This window comes from Sardina pilchardus, chromosome 20 (assembly GCF_963854185.1).
Source record: "Sardina pilchardus chromosome 20, fSarPil1.1, whole genome shotgun sequence".
NCBI classification, from domain to species: domain Eukaryota; kingdom Metazoa; phylum Chordata; class Actinopteri; order Clupeiformes; family Clupeidae; genus Sardina; species Sardina pilchardus.
Window position 1 is genome coordinate 10764634 of NC_085013.1, and position 17297 is coordinate 10781930.

General features: G+C 46.5%; 2 protein-coding genes across 7 annotated transcripts in view; both read left to right on the top strand.

Moving 5' to 3' along the window:
- Window positions 1-4326, top strand: part of stxbp5b (syntaxin binding protein 5b (tomosyn)) — a 37900-nt gene extending 33574 nt beyond the window's left edge. For all 5 annotated transcript variants that reach the window (XM_062523228.1, XM_062523230.1, XM_062523229.1 and 2 more), the window contains one exon: window positions 45-4326. In XM_062523228.1, coding sequence (XP_062379212.1) covers window positions 45-86 — 42 coding nt within the window. In that variant the 3' untranslated portion in view covers window positions 87-4326. The remainder of the gene's footprint in view (window positions 1-44) is intronic.
- A 1875-nt stretch (window positions 4327-6201) lies between these two features.
- sash1b (SAM and SH3 domain containing 1b) overlaps window positions 6202-17297 on the top strand; it is an 81530-nt gene continuing 70434 nt past the window's right edge. For both annotated transcript variants that reach the window (XM_062523234.1, XM_062523235.1), the window contains exon 1: window positions 6202-7194. In XM_062523234.1, coding sequence (XP_062379218.1) covers window positions 6697-7194 — 498 coding nt within the window. In that variant the 5' untranslated portion in view covers window positions 6202-6696. The remainder of the gene's footprint in view (window positions 7195-17297) is intronic.

Genomic DNA, 17297 nt, shown 5'->3' on the forward strand with positions numbered 1-17297 from the left:
CTCTCCATCCTTATCTTTTTTTTGTTTAACCCTTTCCACCACAGATGATGTTGAAGTACAAAGATAAGAAGTGGTACCAGCTCTGATGCCAGCGCCAGAGGGCCCATGTGACTGAAGACTCCCTCTCTCTCCTCCTCCTCCTCTTCCTCCACTTCTTTTCTCTCTCTCTTTCTCTCTCTCTCTCTCTCTCTTGCTCTCCCTCTCCTCCAATCCGTCCCTCCTCCCTCCCTCCCGGAGGGCTGACTGATTGACAGACTGCCACTTCTTTATCCGAGCACAAAACTCACCCCGTTCGACCTCGGTCATCAGAGGAGAGCCAAGCGCGCCGGAGGGACAGCGACCTTTCCCCCTGCCTCTCCACAACTGACCCTTGACCCCACCCCCCCGACCCCAACCAGCCCGCGGAGCGCTGAGGAGAGAAGGAGAGAGGGAGGACAAGTGCGGAAGGAGAACACGAGGGAGAGGAGGACAACACGAGGAGAGGAGGAACAGCCTTTGTGTGTCTTGTTCACATTAGCCACGCTGCCATACTACTACTACTTACTACTACTGCTGTTAAGGAGAGAGAAAAAAAAACTACTGAAGGACATATGAAGGACATCTCATGCCTCCTTCCTCTGAAGCAAACAGGAAGTAGATGAGGCCAAGTAATGCTGGGTGTTGTAGTTCTCAGACACTGGGAAGGGAATGGGAAGGACACGACAGGCAGACATGACTCTCTCTCTCTTTCCCACATCCAGTGACTTCAATCGCTTATCTGCTGTGCATTTTCTATGTTTGCCCACCTGCCCACCCCATGCCAACCCCATGCCCTCTCTCCCATGCCCCCCTCACTGTTCCCTTACATGCCCCCGTCCCATGCTGTTTTGTTTTTTCACGGGAAAAAAGCCAGATTGTCTTATTCAAAGATATGATGCTGATTATCATGAAGTAGTTAAATGACAGTCATGACTGTGATGATGATGAAGATGAGGAAGATGATGTTGTTGATGTTTGAAAACGAGCCTGACAAAATGCCATTAATTATACCTACTAAGGGCTGGTAGTTTGCTGTATGGAACACGTATCCTGTGCTGGTGTCACCCATGATCAGGCTGTGGATGTACTGTAAGCAGAGATAAGCCGAGCTGAGTTTGACTTTGAGTCCCTTGCAGACTCAAGCCTGTTACAGTATGATAGGGCTTGCTGGGATCTTATCATAAAAAAAACCTTAATATGGAGTTGGAATGTTTTTCCTTACACAGGTTATCACACATGCATCACACACACACACATTTTATGTATCCTCACAAAAAATGCAAATGCATCCATTCACCAAAACACACATTAGTATTCTACTCACGCAGACATACACACATCTGCATACACATACACATACACACACACACACACACGCACACACACACACCACCTCTCCTCACCTGTGTTGTGGAGACGCTGAATGCACTGTACTACTGATGAGGACCCACATGGAGAATAGGGTCAGATGTTTAATGAAGTGGACGGTCCAGTCCCAGACGTGCGGAGACGCAGCCTCGAGCTGCAAGGTCAGAGCAGAGGGAGCTGCAACCTGTGTAGATGGAGAAGTCCTACACACACCAGAGACATGCTGCAGCTGCGGGTTCTGTGAGTGTGTGTGTGTGTGTGTGTGTGTGTGTGTGTGTGTGTGTGTGTGTGTGTGTGTGCTATTACCTGTTTTTTCTCTTCTGTTTTTCTTGTAATGGCCGTGACTAGGCATATCATTAGTCGTTTGCCTGTCTGTGCTCTTCTTGGCAAAAAAGTATATGCTAACAATCTTAATGGCCCAGGCCTCTCCTGCTGAGCTCTACCCGTATGTGTGTGTGTTTGTTTGTTTGCAAGGGTGCTAGAGTGTATATTGTGTGTGTGTGTGTGTGTGTGTGTGTGTGTGTGTGTGTGTTTGCAAGGGTGCTAGCGTGTATATTGAATGTGTGTGGCTGTCATTGTGTGTGTGTGTGTGTGTGTGTGTGTGTGTGTGTGTGTGTGTGTGTGTGTGCAAGCGCTGGGGACACTTACTGCATACATTTTGCGTGATGCCACATCCCTCTCTTCACGTCAGCGCCCGGAGGGCCTCTGTCTCCTGCTCAACAGCACGTCGGTCTTATTGGTGTGATGTTTCCCACTTTTGCCGTCGTCATGGCGGGCTGGACGACGGAAAAATGCATGTGTCTCTCCCAGAGTTTGTGTCTGATTGATTTTGGTCAGTGTGTCGAGTCGCCTCAGCCAAATACCACCCACACCCTCACCCTCACCCCACCTCCCCAAAGCCTGCTGAAGCCCAGCACCACCTCCTCCTCCTGTATTTGATTTGTATGCTGATATGCCAACCCAGATATGTGTATTCTTTACTGGAAGTACATATATGCAGGAATATATATACAGGTCTGTCTGCATATATTTATACAAAGTACATAGATACAGTATATTTTAAGGGATGTAATTCCCGAATGGTGTTTTTTGTTGTTCTTGTAATCAGTTTGTTTATTTCAGATCGCTTTGTTTGAAATACTTGGTTTTGATTTAGGCTACATTCTGTTTTGTTTAATTTATGAAGTGCGAGAGGTTGCTGCTATTTTTGTTTCTCTGTGGGAGCATTATCCTCTGTCCTTGACTTCTGGCTGAAGGCTTCCCCCCTCTCTCTCTCTCTCTGTCTGTCTTTCTCTCTCTCTCTCTCTCTCTCTCTCTGTCCGTCTTTCTCTCTCTCCATCTCTGTCTCTCTACCCGTTTGTTTGGATGTTTGTTTGCGTTTTCTCTATCAGCTGCCAAATGTTGTAAATATTGGGACACTTGAAGACTAATCAGAGAGTGCTGATGTCGGCAAGGTGACATTGATAGCCATCTCTTGTTCTCTTTCTCTCCATCTCTTGTTCTCTTTCTCTCCATCTCTTGTTCTCTTTCTCTCCATCTCTCTCTTTCTCTGTCTTGATCCGTCGGCTGCCAAACGTGGCCCCACGCCGGGGCTCACTCCAACAGCCAATCAGAGAGGTCTTTTTTAGAGAACTGATGACCTCATAGAGCACTCAGTGAGGTCACTCCCTCCCTCCCGCCTGGAGCTCTGTGTTTCCTCAAGCGCGTGCTCTTAGTCTGTGCAAGCGCTCGTATGGGTTTTGCACTATGAGTTTTTATGTTGTATTTATAATTCTGTCAGAGGTAATTTTGATTCATATTTTTGTAATTTTTTGGCAAAGTGTTTTTTTCTTTTAGTTTTGGCAGTTTTCGTTTGGTGTGTCTGAGGGTGATGGTGTTTGTGCATCTGCGTGCGTGTGTGTGTGTGATTGTGACTGTGTGTGTGTGTGTGTGTGTGTGTGTGTGTGTGTGTGTGTGTGTGTGTGTTCTGAAGGACCAAATCATGATGCTGAAGGATACAGGCCGGTGTGCCGAAGGCAGGTCATCTGGGAGTGGCTCTCTTTCTCTCCGTCTCTCTAAGATTCATCTTCAGTGTCTGCTCAATGATATTCTAATATATTTATATATTTGAAAATATATATATACTTTTAATTTCAAGATATTCAAGATATTTCAAGATATAATACTTTTATTATATTATTTAAAAAATGAAGACTGCGTTTTCAAAATATCAAATTTGTGTGTATGAATGTGAGTGTGGCGAGTGTATCTAGCTATCGGTTTAGATATCCAGATACAGCTCTGTATCCAGTTCTGAATAGTTGGGCTATTCAGTGCGCGCTTGTGTTGCCAGGGGGCGCCATTTGTATGAGTGGAGCTCTACTGGTGAGCTTCGGTGGAGCAAGCATGTTCTTTAGTGTTTACAGACTTGAAGCATTCATTATTGTCTCTCATCAAAGCGTCAGACTTATTTTTTTGTTAGCTTTTTGTGTGCTCTACCAATGTAAACTTTATTTTTTATTTCTGATATATCTTCTTTTTTTATTTGAGTGATATGTCTTTACTTTATCAGCAGGTAGGGTTTTTCTTTCTGTTTATGTGTTCTATAACTTTTTTTTCTGTTGAGAAAACATTGTTGTCATGCAAGCTTTTGGCCTCTCTGTCTAACTAAGCAGCCCACTCCAGTGCACGCCCTCTCTCAGTACCAGACCTAAGACTGGGCTTGAGTCCAGGGTTCACCGGTGTCTCACCTGCCGAGAATTTTAAAAAAAAAAAGAAAGAAAACACTGGAAGGGGTTCGCATCAATTTGTTTTTGTTTTTTTTCTGGTTGTAGCCACTTCACTGTACAGTTTTCTGAAGCTTTCACATGGGTGTTTGTCTTAATCTGCTGCCACCTACAATGTAGAAACTCTGTTGATAGACATTACTGTGCAATGGAAAAAAAATAAATGTAAAACCAATGTATTCAAATTGCGGGGTGTGAATGGCCTGCTCTGTCTCTGTGGTTTCTCTGGTGGCCCAGTCATACACGTGTCTCACATGCTGTTCCTGGAGAATGTAGTGGTGATCACATGAGGTTGGACTCTGTTAAGTAAGTAGAACAGAGAGCCAGAGTCAGAGAGATCACAGAAATTATGTTTGTTAGATTTCTGGATGGATATCGAAGAATTTTTTTACACGTCGTAGTCATAGAATGTATAGTTTAATGTGTACTAAAATAGCGGTCTTGAGCGTCCAAAGGTCAAGTGTGTACTTGTGTCTATGATGCTGAACAGCTCACTTTTAGATTTAGGAGTGGAACTTGAAGAGAGCAGTCCACAAATTTTCCACAAATCTTGATGAAAAAATAAAAAAAAATCTGTTCTCGTGACCTTGGGTTGTCCAGGGAATGACACTAAAACAGCTTTGGGGGTTGGCTCCCAACCAGCAAGAATAAAACAACACGCAGAAATCTTGGTTTGGCATGGGTTTAACATTTTACCCAACACATTACTTAGATGTCTCAGGTCTGTTATTTTCAAGTAAAGTAAAAAGAGCGTGTTTTATAGCCAGAGAAAAAAATAGCTCTGTCTTGCTTGCATGAGTTGCAAATGGTCTTTTAAAGCAGATTTAAGATACTATGATTATCGGGCTCCAAACTCAAGCACTGCATGGCTCTTGCCTCTAGTCGTGAGGTGAGGAGCCTATCTGCTGGCTTGGCAAGAGAGTGAGCAATCTAAAGAGATTGGGGCCATCAGATAGTCTGCTGACACTGGCAAGGAGTCTTCAGCCCATAAAATGAGAATATTCTATGTTCCAGAGTCCATTTTCATTATCTTCTCATTCCTCTTCCAACAAAAACAATGTCTATCTATCAAACCTGACAGAAAAAAACTAGCCAAATGTGCAAATGGGGTGATTTAGTGCATTTGATTCAGAATTTATATTCACTGAAAAATGATACAATTTGCCTTAACTGTTTGTGTGTTTGACTTTTGCTAAAAGCCACACAATGAGGATAGCCAGTGTATGGCAGGCACAATAGACTTTGCTTGTCCTTACTGGTGCCACCAACAGATGGTGTTAGATGTTTATTTGTCAAACCAAAGAATTCTTCTGGAGATGTATTCACCGTAACTTGACTTTTACCAGTGATTAATATCTGACACAAATTTAAACATGCCCATCCAGAAGTTTTCTATGCTTGCTGTCAATAAAATAAGTTATTAGTAGGACGTTTTTTTGTTTTTGGGGGGTTTCTTTTTGGAGGAGAGGTATTATTCATAGAACATTTGAAATGACAATAGTCGTCATTTGAAAAAGGTCTCTTTTTTTTTATTATGGCTGTGCCATAACAATGTTGTGGGGAATAATGCATAATTTTTTTGTTGAATTCATTTTTGATCATTCCTTCTTTTCCTGAGAGTGGCGCCAAAGAGTATCCATTATGCTCTGAGCGAAACCCAAGCGCACCTAATGTGGTACCGAAACAGAAGAAACTTCATTCTGGTGAGTAGAGTGGGACTCAGTCCACATGGACCCTGTGTTAATACTTCTAGACGTGGTTTGTTTTTATTCTGGCGAGAAGTGAGTAGCTGTGCAAGAAAACTCTGTGACGTCCGCAGATTCGCAATGCCGTTGCAGAGAATGTTGTCAAGAGCGCATGCCACATGAGCGAGTGAGTAGCCTAACAGAAGAAATGAACAACGGCAAGCTCGCTGTCACATCTCACTACGGAGATATGCCACCGTTCAATGCCGGCGCCGTGGTTTCCAGACTTCTCTTGGGCTGAAAGCAGAAATGGAAGGATCGGTGGGTAACCCTTTTATGTTTGCTTATTTTCGCATAAGAGAAGCTGTTGAAACCACTTTTCATTAACGAGTTGATTTATTTTGCGAGCTCAACGGACGGAAAATGTTACATGGGCTTCATTGACGAGAACAACAGAGTCGCAATCAAGTCATGCGTACGGACGCCAGGCATTAAACAATGTGTCTCCACTATTTTGTGTAACTGTCTGGGAGCGCTGGCATGAGTTTACGCTGAGCTGGACCTCATTGTTGTGCAGACGTATGTTGAATGAGTCGCCTACTACTGGCACGTCCGTATCAGATTTATATGCGATGCATGGTACTCAATACCTGACAGGATTCAGAGAGGTACCAGATTCCTGTTAGAACCGTATTGATACGTCACCTTGAAGGTGTTCAAACCCCACCGGATTAGTTTGGAAAGGATGGAGCTGTAGTAGGAACCAAACTGACTGCTTTGTGCCGCGACATGCACGATTACTGAGCGCCGGAGAATGTAAACACACCTGAACCGAAGAGACTTTCCGCCGCTGCTCAAACATGACGAGTAACGGCCCCAGCATCGTTTTCGAGTGGCTGAAAGCTCTCCAGCTCTGCCAGTATGCCGAATCTTTCGTAGATAACGGCTACGACGATCTAGAAGTTTGCAAACAGATTGGGGAGCCCGACTTGGACGCTATTGGCGTGTTCAATTCACACCACAGGATAAAGGTGCTGAATGCTGTGTCGCGACTGAAAGAGGAGGACAAGAAATTAGCCCCAGGGCACTACTTCACCTTAGAGCCGGTGGTCACAATATCAAACCCTCACACAACATCCCTCAGAAGTGAAGGCAACCATAAGGACTCCAAATTATGGACAGATTCCACATGGGATAGCAGTGGATTAAAATCCAGGTTCACCCCTGGAAACAACAATCTATTTCTTGGACACTGTCAAGAGCCAGTGAGCTACCCAAAGCTGAAACTGAAGATCATGATAAGAGATAAGCTTCTGAAAGATGGCATCGACCTCGGCTGTCCACCCTACTCTACAGAGGTGTGTACACTAATTGTCCTATACCAGACATGGGACCAATTTCCAGAAAGCTTTAAAGTGATACTCAGTTCACTTCATGGGAATTAAGACCAGTAGTCTTCGCTATATCATGACTGATGGGTGCATCAGGAAGCTTTCTGGAAACTGGTCCTCTGGTTAGTTGATCCCAGATCAGATGATTTTTCAGTAGCCATATCAGCACACAGTAGTAACTTAAACAGGACCCTCGTTAGGCCTTTGATTCTTTCTCATTCTTTTCCACACAATTCTGATACCACGGACATGGTATGTAAACTAAAGTAAGTGTATACACTCATGTCACCTAAGCCATCATCCACACAAACATTTGCAAGCATTGTCATGCTGTTTTATCACCAATATTCCAGAACTCTGCAAGAAAGTGGGTGTGGGAGAGGGATGGGGTGGGGTACTTTTCCAAAGATGCTTGAGATGTTCTGTGGAGTTCTGCGGGATTCTGCAGACTAAATCGAGGCCATTACTCATCCCGGGTCCCAGGGGGCCTCGCACTCACCTCCAGCTCTGCGCCGATCAATAGCCTCAGACAGGCCGGGGCTGGAGGCCATTACCCGTCAGATTAACCTTAATGGACTGATTAAGAGGAAAGTAATCTCAATAAAGCCGCTGTTTAGTTAAGAACCTCCTCGGGAGCCCAGGTGCTGCTGCCAATCATTGGGCTGATAACAGTCTGCGAACCCCACGGGTTTAGGGTAGCAGACAGCGTTAACAGAGGTGTAATGAATACACTGGTGCTGAGTCAGCTGTTCTGGAACCCTGGCTAGAGCAGTATGTCATGGAACATCGGGGGCCGTCTCACTGTTAGGTTTCCAGTCTGACTCAGCGGGGGAGAGAGAGAGGATTCGTCTTTGTCTTCGTCTTCGTCCTTAAACATGTCAAAAGAACGGAACACAGTCTGACAATTGTTTTCGAGCACAGCGTGCATCATTCATAAGTACTGTGGAAAATGCATGGCCGCTATGCTATAGGAGGGAAGTGCTGAGGTTAATTGCCCGTGGCAGATGAGGTGTGTGGGTTGAGAGTCTGTCTGATGTAGGTGGTGAACGAGAGCTGTGAGCTGTGGCCTGGAGCTACTCAGCTGCTGTCCCTTTTGTAGTCTGCCGGAGAGGGAGCAGGAGCAGTGGTGATAGTCTGATGTCTGCTGGTAGCAAGTGCTGTTGAAGTGCCACTTTACCTGGGATCTCATGAGGGCTCTCAAGCATCTAGGTGTCTGTTGTAATCATTATTACCAATGCTAGTGTCTTCATCCCTTTTGCGCATAGTTGCATAATTAATCCTATCATCAGTGATCACTGATGTTATTGATAGCGAAAGATGAGTTCCCAAAATGAGATACCTGTCCGATATCCTGGCCTTTTTAACCGGTGGGGATGAGACCAGTTGAGACCGCAAAAAATGTTCCATTACTAATGCCCTTTCCCTGACCGCTGAGGCATTACTTGTTGTCTTTAGCTTTAAATAGAACAGGTGAGATCTCTCCACAGCCATTACATCCATCAGCGGCTGCCGGAGCAGCGGAGAGAAGTGAAATGTTTCCCAAGCCTGGCCGGCTCCTGTAGCCGTTTCCGAGGAGGGCGTTTTATTTTAAGTGACGCTTCGTGCTCTGTTGGTTTGTATCCGTGTCTGGCAGCCGGAGGAGGAGGGGTGGCTGAGATTACTCTCATTAAAAAAGAATGAGCGAATGAATGGGGACTTCCTCCCTCCCCTCTGTCGCTGTCGTGCTGCTGTCAACCGCCCCCACACCTCACCGCACCCCCGCCACCTCCTCTCCACCTTCGCCACCCCCCCCCCTGCCCCTCCTGTGCACTGTGCCTTGTGCCCTCCCAAAAGCCTCGCATGCACATCGCTGGCAACACGTGGTGACATGCAGATGATGCCTCATGCTGTCCTGCACCTGCTGGTCTTTGCTCTCCGCTGCCTCCTCGCCAGCACAAGTGGTTTTTGGGTCATTTTGTGTTTTGTTTGTCCATTTTGTTTGTCCACTCTGGCTTGATTTAAAAAAGCGTAATCCCGATTCAAGCAAAAAGTCGTTAGCTTTCGATTTGAAGTGAATGGCCACTTTCTAAGGAGACATGTTCAAATGGGCCAGAATGAATGTGCCTCCTTACTGTCGGCCAGATTTCAGCAGGTTCATATGAGTGCCAGCCTCCGCTGAGCCCCCCCCCCCTCTCTCTCTCTCTCTCTCTCTCTCTCGCTCTCTCCGTCAGCCTGTCCTGCCCTGAGGCCTTCTGCCGTAGCCCGCGGTCAGAGGACACCAGCGGCCAGCCAGCGGCCCCGGAGCCCTGTGTTTGTCTGGGTCGGCTCTGACCGCCTCCCGGTGGCATATGGGTGTGAGAGGAGAGCGGCAGATTGCCGGGGACCTCTGCGTGCCATCCCCTCTCGCTCTGCTTGTCAGTTTAAAGGGATTAAGCCGTTCATCTGCCGGCCTCATTATTCTGCTTGGGCTGCGCGGTCACAAGTGGTTCCGATCAGAGTGCGAGGATGGGCAGGCGTATGGGCAGGCGGCGGCGGCGCGGGTAGGCAGGCCGGGGACTCGCCGGGCTGGTAGCGGCGCGGCCGTCGCGTCAGTCCCCGCTCAGCGGAGACGAACCCAGACAGCTCCGGTGCGTGGGGAATCCCGCTTACGGGATGATCGGGTTAGAGGGGTCACTTTGGACCAGCAAACCACGGGCGTGTGTCTGTCTGGCCTGTCACGCTCAGAATGTCAGCCAAAAGTGAATGACCTTTGGAAGCAGTTTTCAAGTTTTCATACTGCGATGGGATTCCCTCTGGCAGTACTGCAGGGCATTTAAATATTAAGGGATTAAGATATTCCAGCTTGAACTGTCAGTAGAACCTGGTTAGACTGAATCCAGCTGATCGCTACAAAGCACCAACTTCTTTAAAACTATGAGCCAAGACCTAAAGTCAATGAGCTGTGATTATTAGCATGTAAGCCTTAGCGAATGTTACAGGGTTAAAACATAACATCCTTTGTCTTCAAAACAGCCATACTCTTTCTTTTAATCCTGTTACACAAGTCTCCAGTGAAGTACTGGGTCATTCTTCGAGAAACAATTCTCTGGTTCCTTAAGAGATTACACAGGATGGAAATCTCCTTAGCACTCTAGAACATCCCTCTACCGGTTCCGTGATGGTACTCTTTGAATGTGCCGCAACAAGGCTTCTTATAGGCACTGGCGTTGCAGTAACTGCATTCCCCTTTCTTTTGTAGCAAGAGAAGAGTTCTCAGTGTGCTGATGGTCTCGCTTTTACACACACACACACACACACACACACACACACACACATATAGATTACACACACACACACACACACACAACCAGGACCTCTGTGCTCAGATTTTCCGTATAAAGCTCATAAAAGATTCAGGGTGCTAAGTGCAGGGAAGCACTTTGTGACTCACCACTGACCTTATACTGCATCCCAACTTTAACAAACACTCGCGACACACTCTCTTGTTCACAAGACACACACACACACACACACACACTCTTTCTCTCTTTCTTTCTTTCTCTCTCTCTCGCTCTCTCTGACTCGGCGACCCTGTTCAACAGCATGCACTCATACTAGGACACATATCACAACACACTTCCCCTCTCTCTCTGGCCCAAGAGGACCATGTCAGAGCACACACTCCTGTCACCTCGGTGGAGATTTTGGGAACACACACACACACACGCCCTCGTCTCCACCAGGCCTCCGCCTGACGCTGAGCAAGTTTCCAGAATGTTAAATGCCTCCCTCGCCTGCTTTGTCCCTGTCATGTGCCTCTGCAGGCCTGGAGGCAACATGGTTTGACCTTATCGTTTTCTGTGCTTCCTGTGTTGTGAGGGGCCAGGCCCGAACGAATGCGCTTTTCTGCCAGTCGGTGGCATTTGTGCCCCGGGGGTGGTGGGGGTGGAGGCACAGAGCTGCTGGTGAAGCGTTGGTTGACATCGGCGGCCCAGCAGGATGTGTTCTCTGAACAGAGATGACAGTCGCAGGGCTCCGGCATCCCATAGTGCACCACTGCAATGCGGAGAGCTCCGGCGATGTAGGAGTGTGTGTGTGTGTGTGTGTGTGTGCTGTGACCTGGGATCACAAGATGCGTGTGTCCCATAACTACAGATATAAACTCCTCATCTGTGAGAGCAAATGGATACAATATTTAAGCACAAAAAAGTTACTGCAATGTTTTGGAGGAAAGTGTGTCATTTTTGAGTGCTGTCAACATTTTCATTTCAGCTGCAACACAAGAAAATATCTTAAAATGTTCTGTGGCTAAAAATAAAACAGAGGCTTCTTTCACATTGTCATTTGGATGGTAAGATGAAGACTTTGCCCTTAAGGGACTTTTTGTGGGATGTCTTAGATGAGATTTAAAGAAAAGGACAACTCCAAATCAAGTAGTTTGAAAAAGTCGCGGATTACGCTGTTTTGTTTTTGTTTGTCATTTGCCTTTTGGCAAGCGTTGGTGTTGCCAGATGTCCAGACCCATAATTTCAAGGCCCCCTCGACAAACACTGACAGAAGTAAACAGCCAAACAAATGCACAAGCGCACACACACACACACACACACACACAAAAGCACACATACTTACATGCACACACAAAAATGCCTTCTTTGGTTAGTGATGGTCAGTCCTCATCCGGCATGACTGTTTATCTCTGTGTTTTGGAATCAGAGCTGGCCACAGATGGCCGAGGCCACACCACCGCAAGTAAGCCTGGGGACCGCCACGTTACGTCCACCTCATTTCATTCACAGGAAACACTTGACCCGAGGGCCCGTGAGCACAGCTGTGTCACACGCTCTTCTTAAACACTGTCATGTCATGTCAGCCCTATGGTGCATTGTCATGGCCAAACTGCGACTACACACACACACACACACACACACACACACACATAAACATTCGCGCACACACACACACACACACACACACACACACACACACACACAGGCATACTCAAACTTGACCTGATCCAAATACGCTTAACATTAGAGATTATTGCTTTTGCATCTTTGAAGCACAGCAGAGATAAAACAGGGTCTCCCTTAGTACTACTTAGTCCTGCAGATGAGTTAAATAGATCAATGCAAGATTATATTATCATTATGCAGTAGCCTGTTGCGTGTGTGTGTGCGTGTGTGTGTTTGTTATGTGGCTGTTTGTGCCTCCCGCAGGAGTATATTTGCTGCCTCATCTCACACACCTGATGATCCGCTACATCAGCTGGCGTTATTCCCCTATGGCGCCGGATAAAACCAATGTCACGGGGAAATTTGGATTGCAGATGTAACATTAGTTTTGTAGGGATACAGTTCACTTGTGTTTTAGTGTATATGCTGAGCAGGCTCCTCTCCGTTATGGAGGACCCACCAGGATCTCCCTGGGGTTGAGCACATCCCATAAAGTATATGGCCACATCCTGTGGATTCTGCCATGGTTACTGATTGAGAAGGTGCGAGTTCTTTCTTTAGATCCTTGGTGACAGAACACTTGGCGTGCTATTGTGAAGATGCGTAAACGCTTCCTGCACCAAATGATAGCGCGGATCTTCACTACTGTGCTATTTGTGTGATGTGTCATCTCACCGCCAAATAGCGATGCCTGTGACTTGCTTGTTGGTGTTGTTTTGATCTGGTTTGGTTTCCTGGGATTGTTCTGTCGGGACGGACGTTACTCCACAGCCAGTCGATGTGACAGTCAGCCGTCGGAGTGGCTCGCTCGCTCGATCAGGCTTTTTTGAACCGGTTCCATGGACAGAGAGCGTTCCGTCTGTGGGATTAGAGGGCTTAGATGAGATTACCTCTCCCAATCAGTATTATTTCACACAAGCGCCGGGGCTCGGCTGGAAAACGCAACTGACCTCTCGCGCCCAAATTTTTGTGTGTGTGTGTGTGTATGTGTGTGTGTGTGCCAGTCTGCCGTCGTTTAAGTACCCTAAAGCCAGTGAGCCGTAGTAGTAGTAGTTGTAATAGTAGTGCGTGAGGAGATCCCTCTGAGGAGAAGAGGGGGGATCTCGCCTGACTGTCCTCCGCTCCTCTGCGTTCCCGTTGGCAGCTGGGCCCCCCTCAGCGTTGGGCAGAAGTTTGTGTGTTTGAGGGACATGGGAACCTCAACGACTGCAAGGAAAACTTTACACACGCAATTACCAATCTGGGGCCCTTTTAATGAGCAAGACCATGGCTGTGAAATGGAAGCAGGAAGTTTCTTTCTTTGAGGCCGGGTGGGGGTGGGCGGTGAGGGGGGGTGTATTTATGGAGGTTTATGACACCCCCGTCTCTTGTCTCGTACTCTGTGGGTGAGTAAGCGCAGGCCTCTCTCGCTCGGCTTGTGAGCGACGCCTTGAAGAAGCGCCAGCCTTCTGGCCTCGCCGTGGGGTCGTGTGGGAGCGAGAGTTGTTTATGAGCCCGGAGGAAGAGCCCGCGGTCAGGCTGTCACAGGCCGCCTGTGTCCGAGAAGTGAACCCTCTTGGTTTTTTGTTCAAGAGCAGAAACTCCGTATTGTATCATGCATCTTACTGAGTCACTCCCTTCTCACATTGTTGCGTTTACATTTTGAGAGTCCAACTGTAGTGTGCATGACTCCATAAAGGCTGAGAGAAAGAATCTTGCATAGCCCTGTTCACGCTAATCTGTTGTTTGTCTCATTCTAAGTGACTTAGAACAAAGACCGAGGTTGATATTTAGAAAACCGAATGAAGTAATGGGATTCTGTGTCTACAGCTGACTGCAATCCAATTTCATTTGATTCCAATAATGATTTGACTCGATCTCGTTTGATTCTGATGAGATATAAAGGAATGAGATGTTAATTCATATATAGAAGCGTTTCATATTCGGATAGATATTTAAAAGGATTTAAAGTTGGGTCACCTATAGCTGTGGGCCCATTCTATTGGCGTCATCTGCCACAGAACCCTGGTGCTAAATTCGTTTGCGGGGGCTGCCTGTCGGGGGGGGGGGGAAATGAGCTTTTAATTAATGAGCGGAAATGAGCTTTTAATTAATGCTGTAATTTTCCATTAGGTAGACAACTGTCACTGGGCCTGGAGGCTAGAGGGCTGCTGGCCAGATAGTGGTCGGCCTGATGGAGGGCTTGGATGGCTTGGGCTTGTTAATAGGCCACGCCGGGCTCCATGCTCTGCCAGGCTGTGCAAGTGAAATCAATGCAGCGGGGTCTGGCCCATCAGCATGGGCATAAAGGGGGGGAAAAGGGCCATTTTACTGCCCTGCCCAGCTGATTACATGCTCCACAGCACAATCAATGTTGGTGTGGTTCGGCTGCTTCCCACCGCCTCTTAAATCTGTACTACGCCTGGCTGGGGTCAGGCCAGAGTGAGATGAGATGAGATGAGCTGGGATGAGGGGATAAAGGTGAGCTGCCCTGGACTCCAGTGTTGAACTTTAACAGATTACTGGACTAGACAAACAGCAGTGGTGTTTAGAGGAGAGAAGAGCGAGTAATGCCGTCAAGGCCGGTGGTGGATGACCGAGCTGTTTGGGCACTTTGACAGATAATTGGCGAAGGGAAAACACAGATTTACATGAAAAACAAAAACATTCCTCCAGGCTTTATCCTCATGTTTTCGTGAAAGGGTCAGCCTCTGTGTTCTGCCATAACCACATTTCCATTGTAAAAGCCAAATCTAGGTATCAAAATACTCAATTTGTGGATTATAGAATGAAAATATTATGGTGAGCCTTGTAATTAGATACATTCTAAATATACAAGCTTGAACTGGGACAGTACAATGGTATACAAGAATAGATTAGTGTCAAGTACTAATATAGAGAATAAAAAAACACACAAATATATTGTAAATATACAGCAGTGAAGCTTACATCTTTTGTAGTCTACCAGGAATTGCAGTATAGTCCCAGGATCTCCAGGCTGGGAAGTCTTGCTGTTGTTATCCTCCACCCGTCACAGCAGAAGAGCAGCAGCTGCCTCAGGTGTTTATGTTGGGATCTGAAGGTCACAAGTTTAGGAGTCGGGAGTCAGAGTGGACTGCAGAGGTCAGTCTCCCTGAGATTACTCTCGACAGGTGGCTCTGCTATAAAGACAAACAGAGCACGTAGCCACTGTCAAACAGAGCCATTTCCATGAACTGTTTGTAAGCCTGTTGCTAAATAAGGGTTCTCACAAGGAAGGACTACTGTACCAAGCAAGTGTTTATGTAAACAGTGCGTTTCTAACTTTGAGTGCATCTGTCTGCTTTGCCTTATGCTAAGTGGATAATCATTGTTGTGACTGCTGGCAGAGGCTGGCGAGCTGTGAATACGTGTGTTGGGTCTAATACTCTTTTTCCTGTTGCTGTGTGAGTCTCTAAATATGCTGCAAAGATCCACCTCTATATTGTTTTATTGTGAAATTATTTTTGCCGTTGTTAATGGCTAACAAATTGCAACTGGCGATGTTCTGTGAAACTTGCAGCTTGGTTCTGCTCCGTAAAGCTGAGAGCTATTTGACATTAGCAGATTCTACTAATGACCTGACAATTTTAAGGAATTAATGACCCAATAACCTTTTCCTGAGCCTGTATATTGGGGTTTTGAGGCAAATGTGACCTTTCTGTGATGAGATCATAACTCAAGAGCTGTTCACCCCCCTCACGACTGCAAGAACCAATGACTTTTCTATTGTCTTTAGTTATTTTAGAGAGATTTTAGGAGTAGATTCTCAAGAAGATATTAAGAACATAAAGGTGAAAAACCCACCAAATGCCAAATAAGCCTATATTTGCAAGCTTGATCATCTCGGCTGTCACACGTGTGCAGGCAGTCATATAAAGATGATCCCTAGAACATAGATGTTTTTCCCCTGGAGCTCCTCCGAAGGCCTGGGGCAGGGTGATTGAAGGGGAGTAAAGACAGAAAGGGTAGAGCAGGGAGAGAGAGAAAGAGAGAGAGAGATGGATGTGAGGAGGAGGAGGGACCGTGGAGGCCAAAGGTGTGAAAAGCTTCTAATTATCCCTCTCCGCCGCTGATGGGTCTCTCCATCACGCTCTGCGGCGGGACCTCCACTGGCTCCCTGCCCAAGTGTTCGCTGCCCAGGGTCGCCACCTCCATCAGTCATGGAACCAGCAGTCACACAACCACAGCACACCCAGCAGCCTCTCGCTCAGCCAAATGACTCCACTGCTTACATTTCCGCCCTTTTGTACGATCTGACACACGGTGGTCTCTCTGTTTTGCTTTATCACACTCAGACTCTTTGGGAACACAGAGATGTAGTCAAAGAGACTAATGAGGGCTAGTTGTAGTGCTTTAACTCATTGAGCGCACATTTTGTTCTGTCCAGGCTAATACACGTAGCCTAGCTTGCTCATCTGCTTTCCATGTTCCATACCACTTTTCCAAAAGCTTACCTAGAAAGATTGGAAGGATTATCAGATAGTGGTTCCCACCCACTCAGCATAAAGTCTGAAAGGACATTTGCAACTGTTTTGTAATGCATATTACAACACTAATTCATATCAGATGAATAGACTGCAGTACTTTATCCTAGGGCGACTTGAAGCTGGGGGCTTTATTTTTCAATCTAATTCATGCTACAGTTTTTCCTCGCTAGTGATGTCCTGATCTGATGTCCTTTTTTTTACGCAGCCCACCTTAGCCCTTTGTTCTCTAAAAGATCTGAAATAATTCAATAAAAGTTCAAAATCCTTCCACTGATGTGATGTTGTGATGAGTGACTAACTAATGGCCGCTAATGCTGCAGCGTTGGCTCTCTCTCTCTCTGAGCCCAAAGTGCTCCTTCTGGTTTCAGGCATACAGATTTGTCATAGTCACGGCACCATCTGCTTGAACAGTTCGAGCCCAAACTTTCCTTAGAAGGGAATGATCTCCACTAGTCACAACTTTCACTAACACCATCTTGTTCTAATGCATTCCACAGAACGTTGGATTTTGCCGGCATGGCTGGATCTGGGCTAAGTGTTTCTTCATACGTGTACTATCGGTCTTAAAATCGGTCTTCCTAAGAGGACAGCACATTGTCCCTGTCGCTTAGAGGTAGGCTTTCTGAGCGTTAAGCCATTTGGAACCCAGTGCCTCATATTAAAACACTTATGC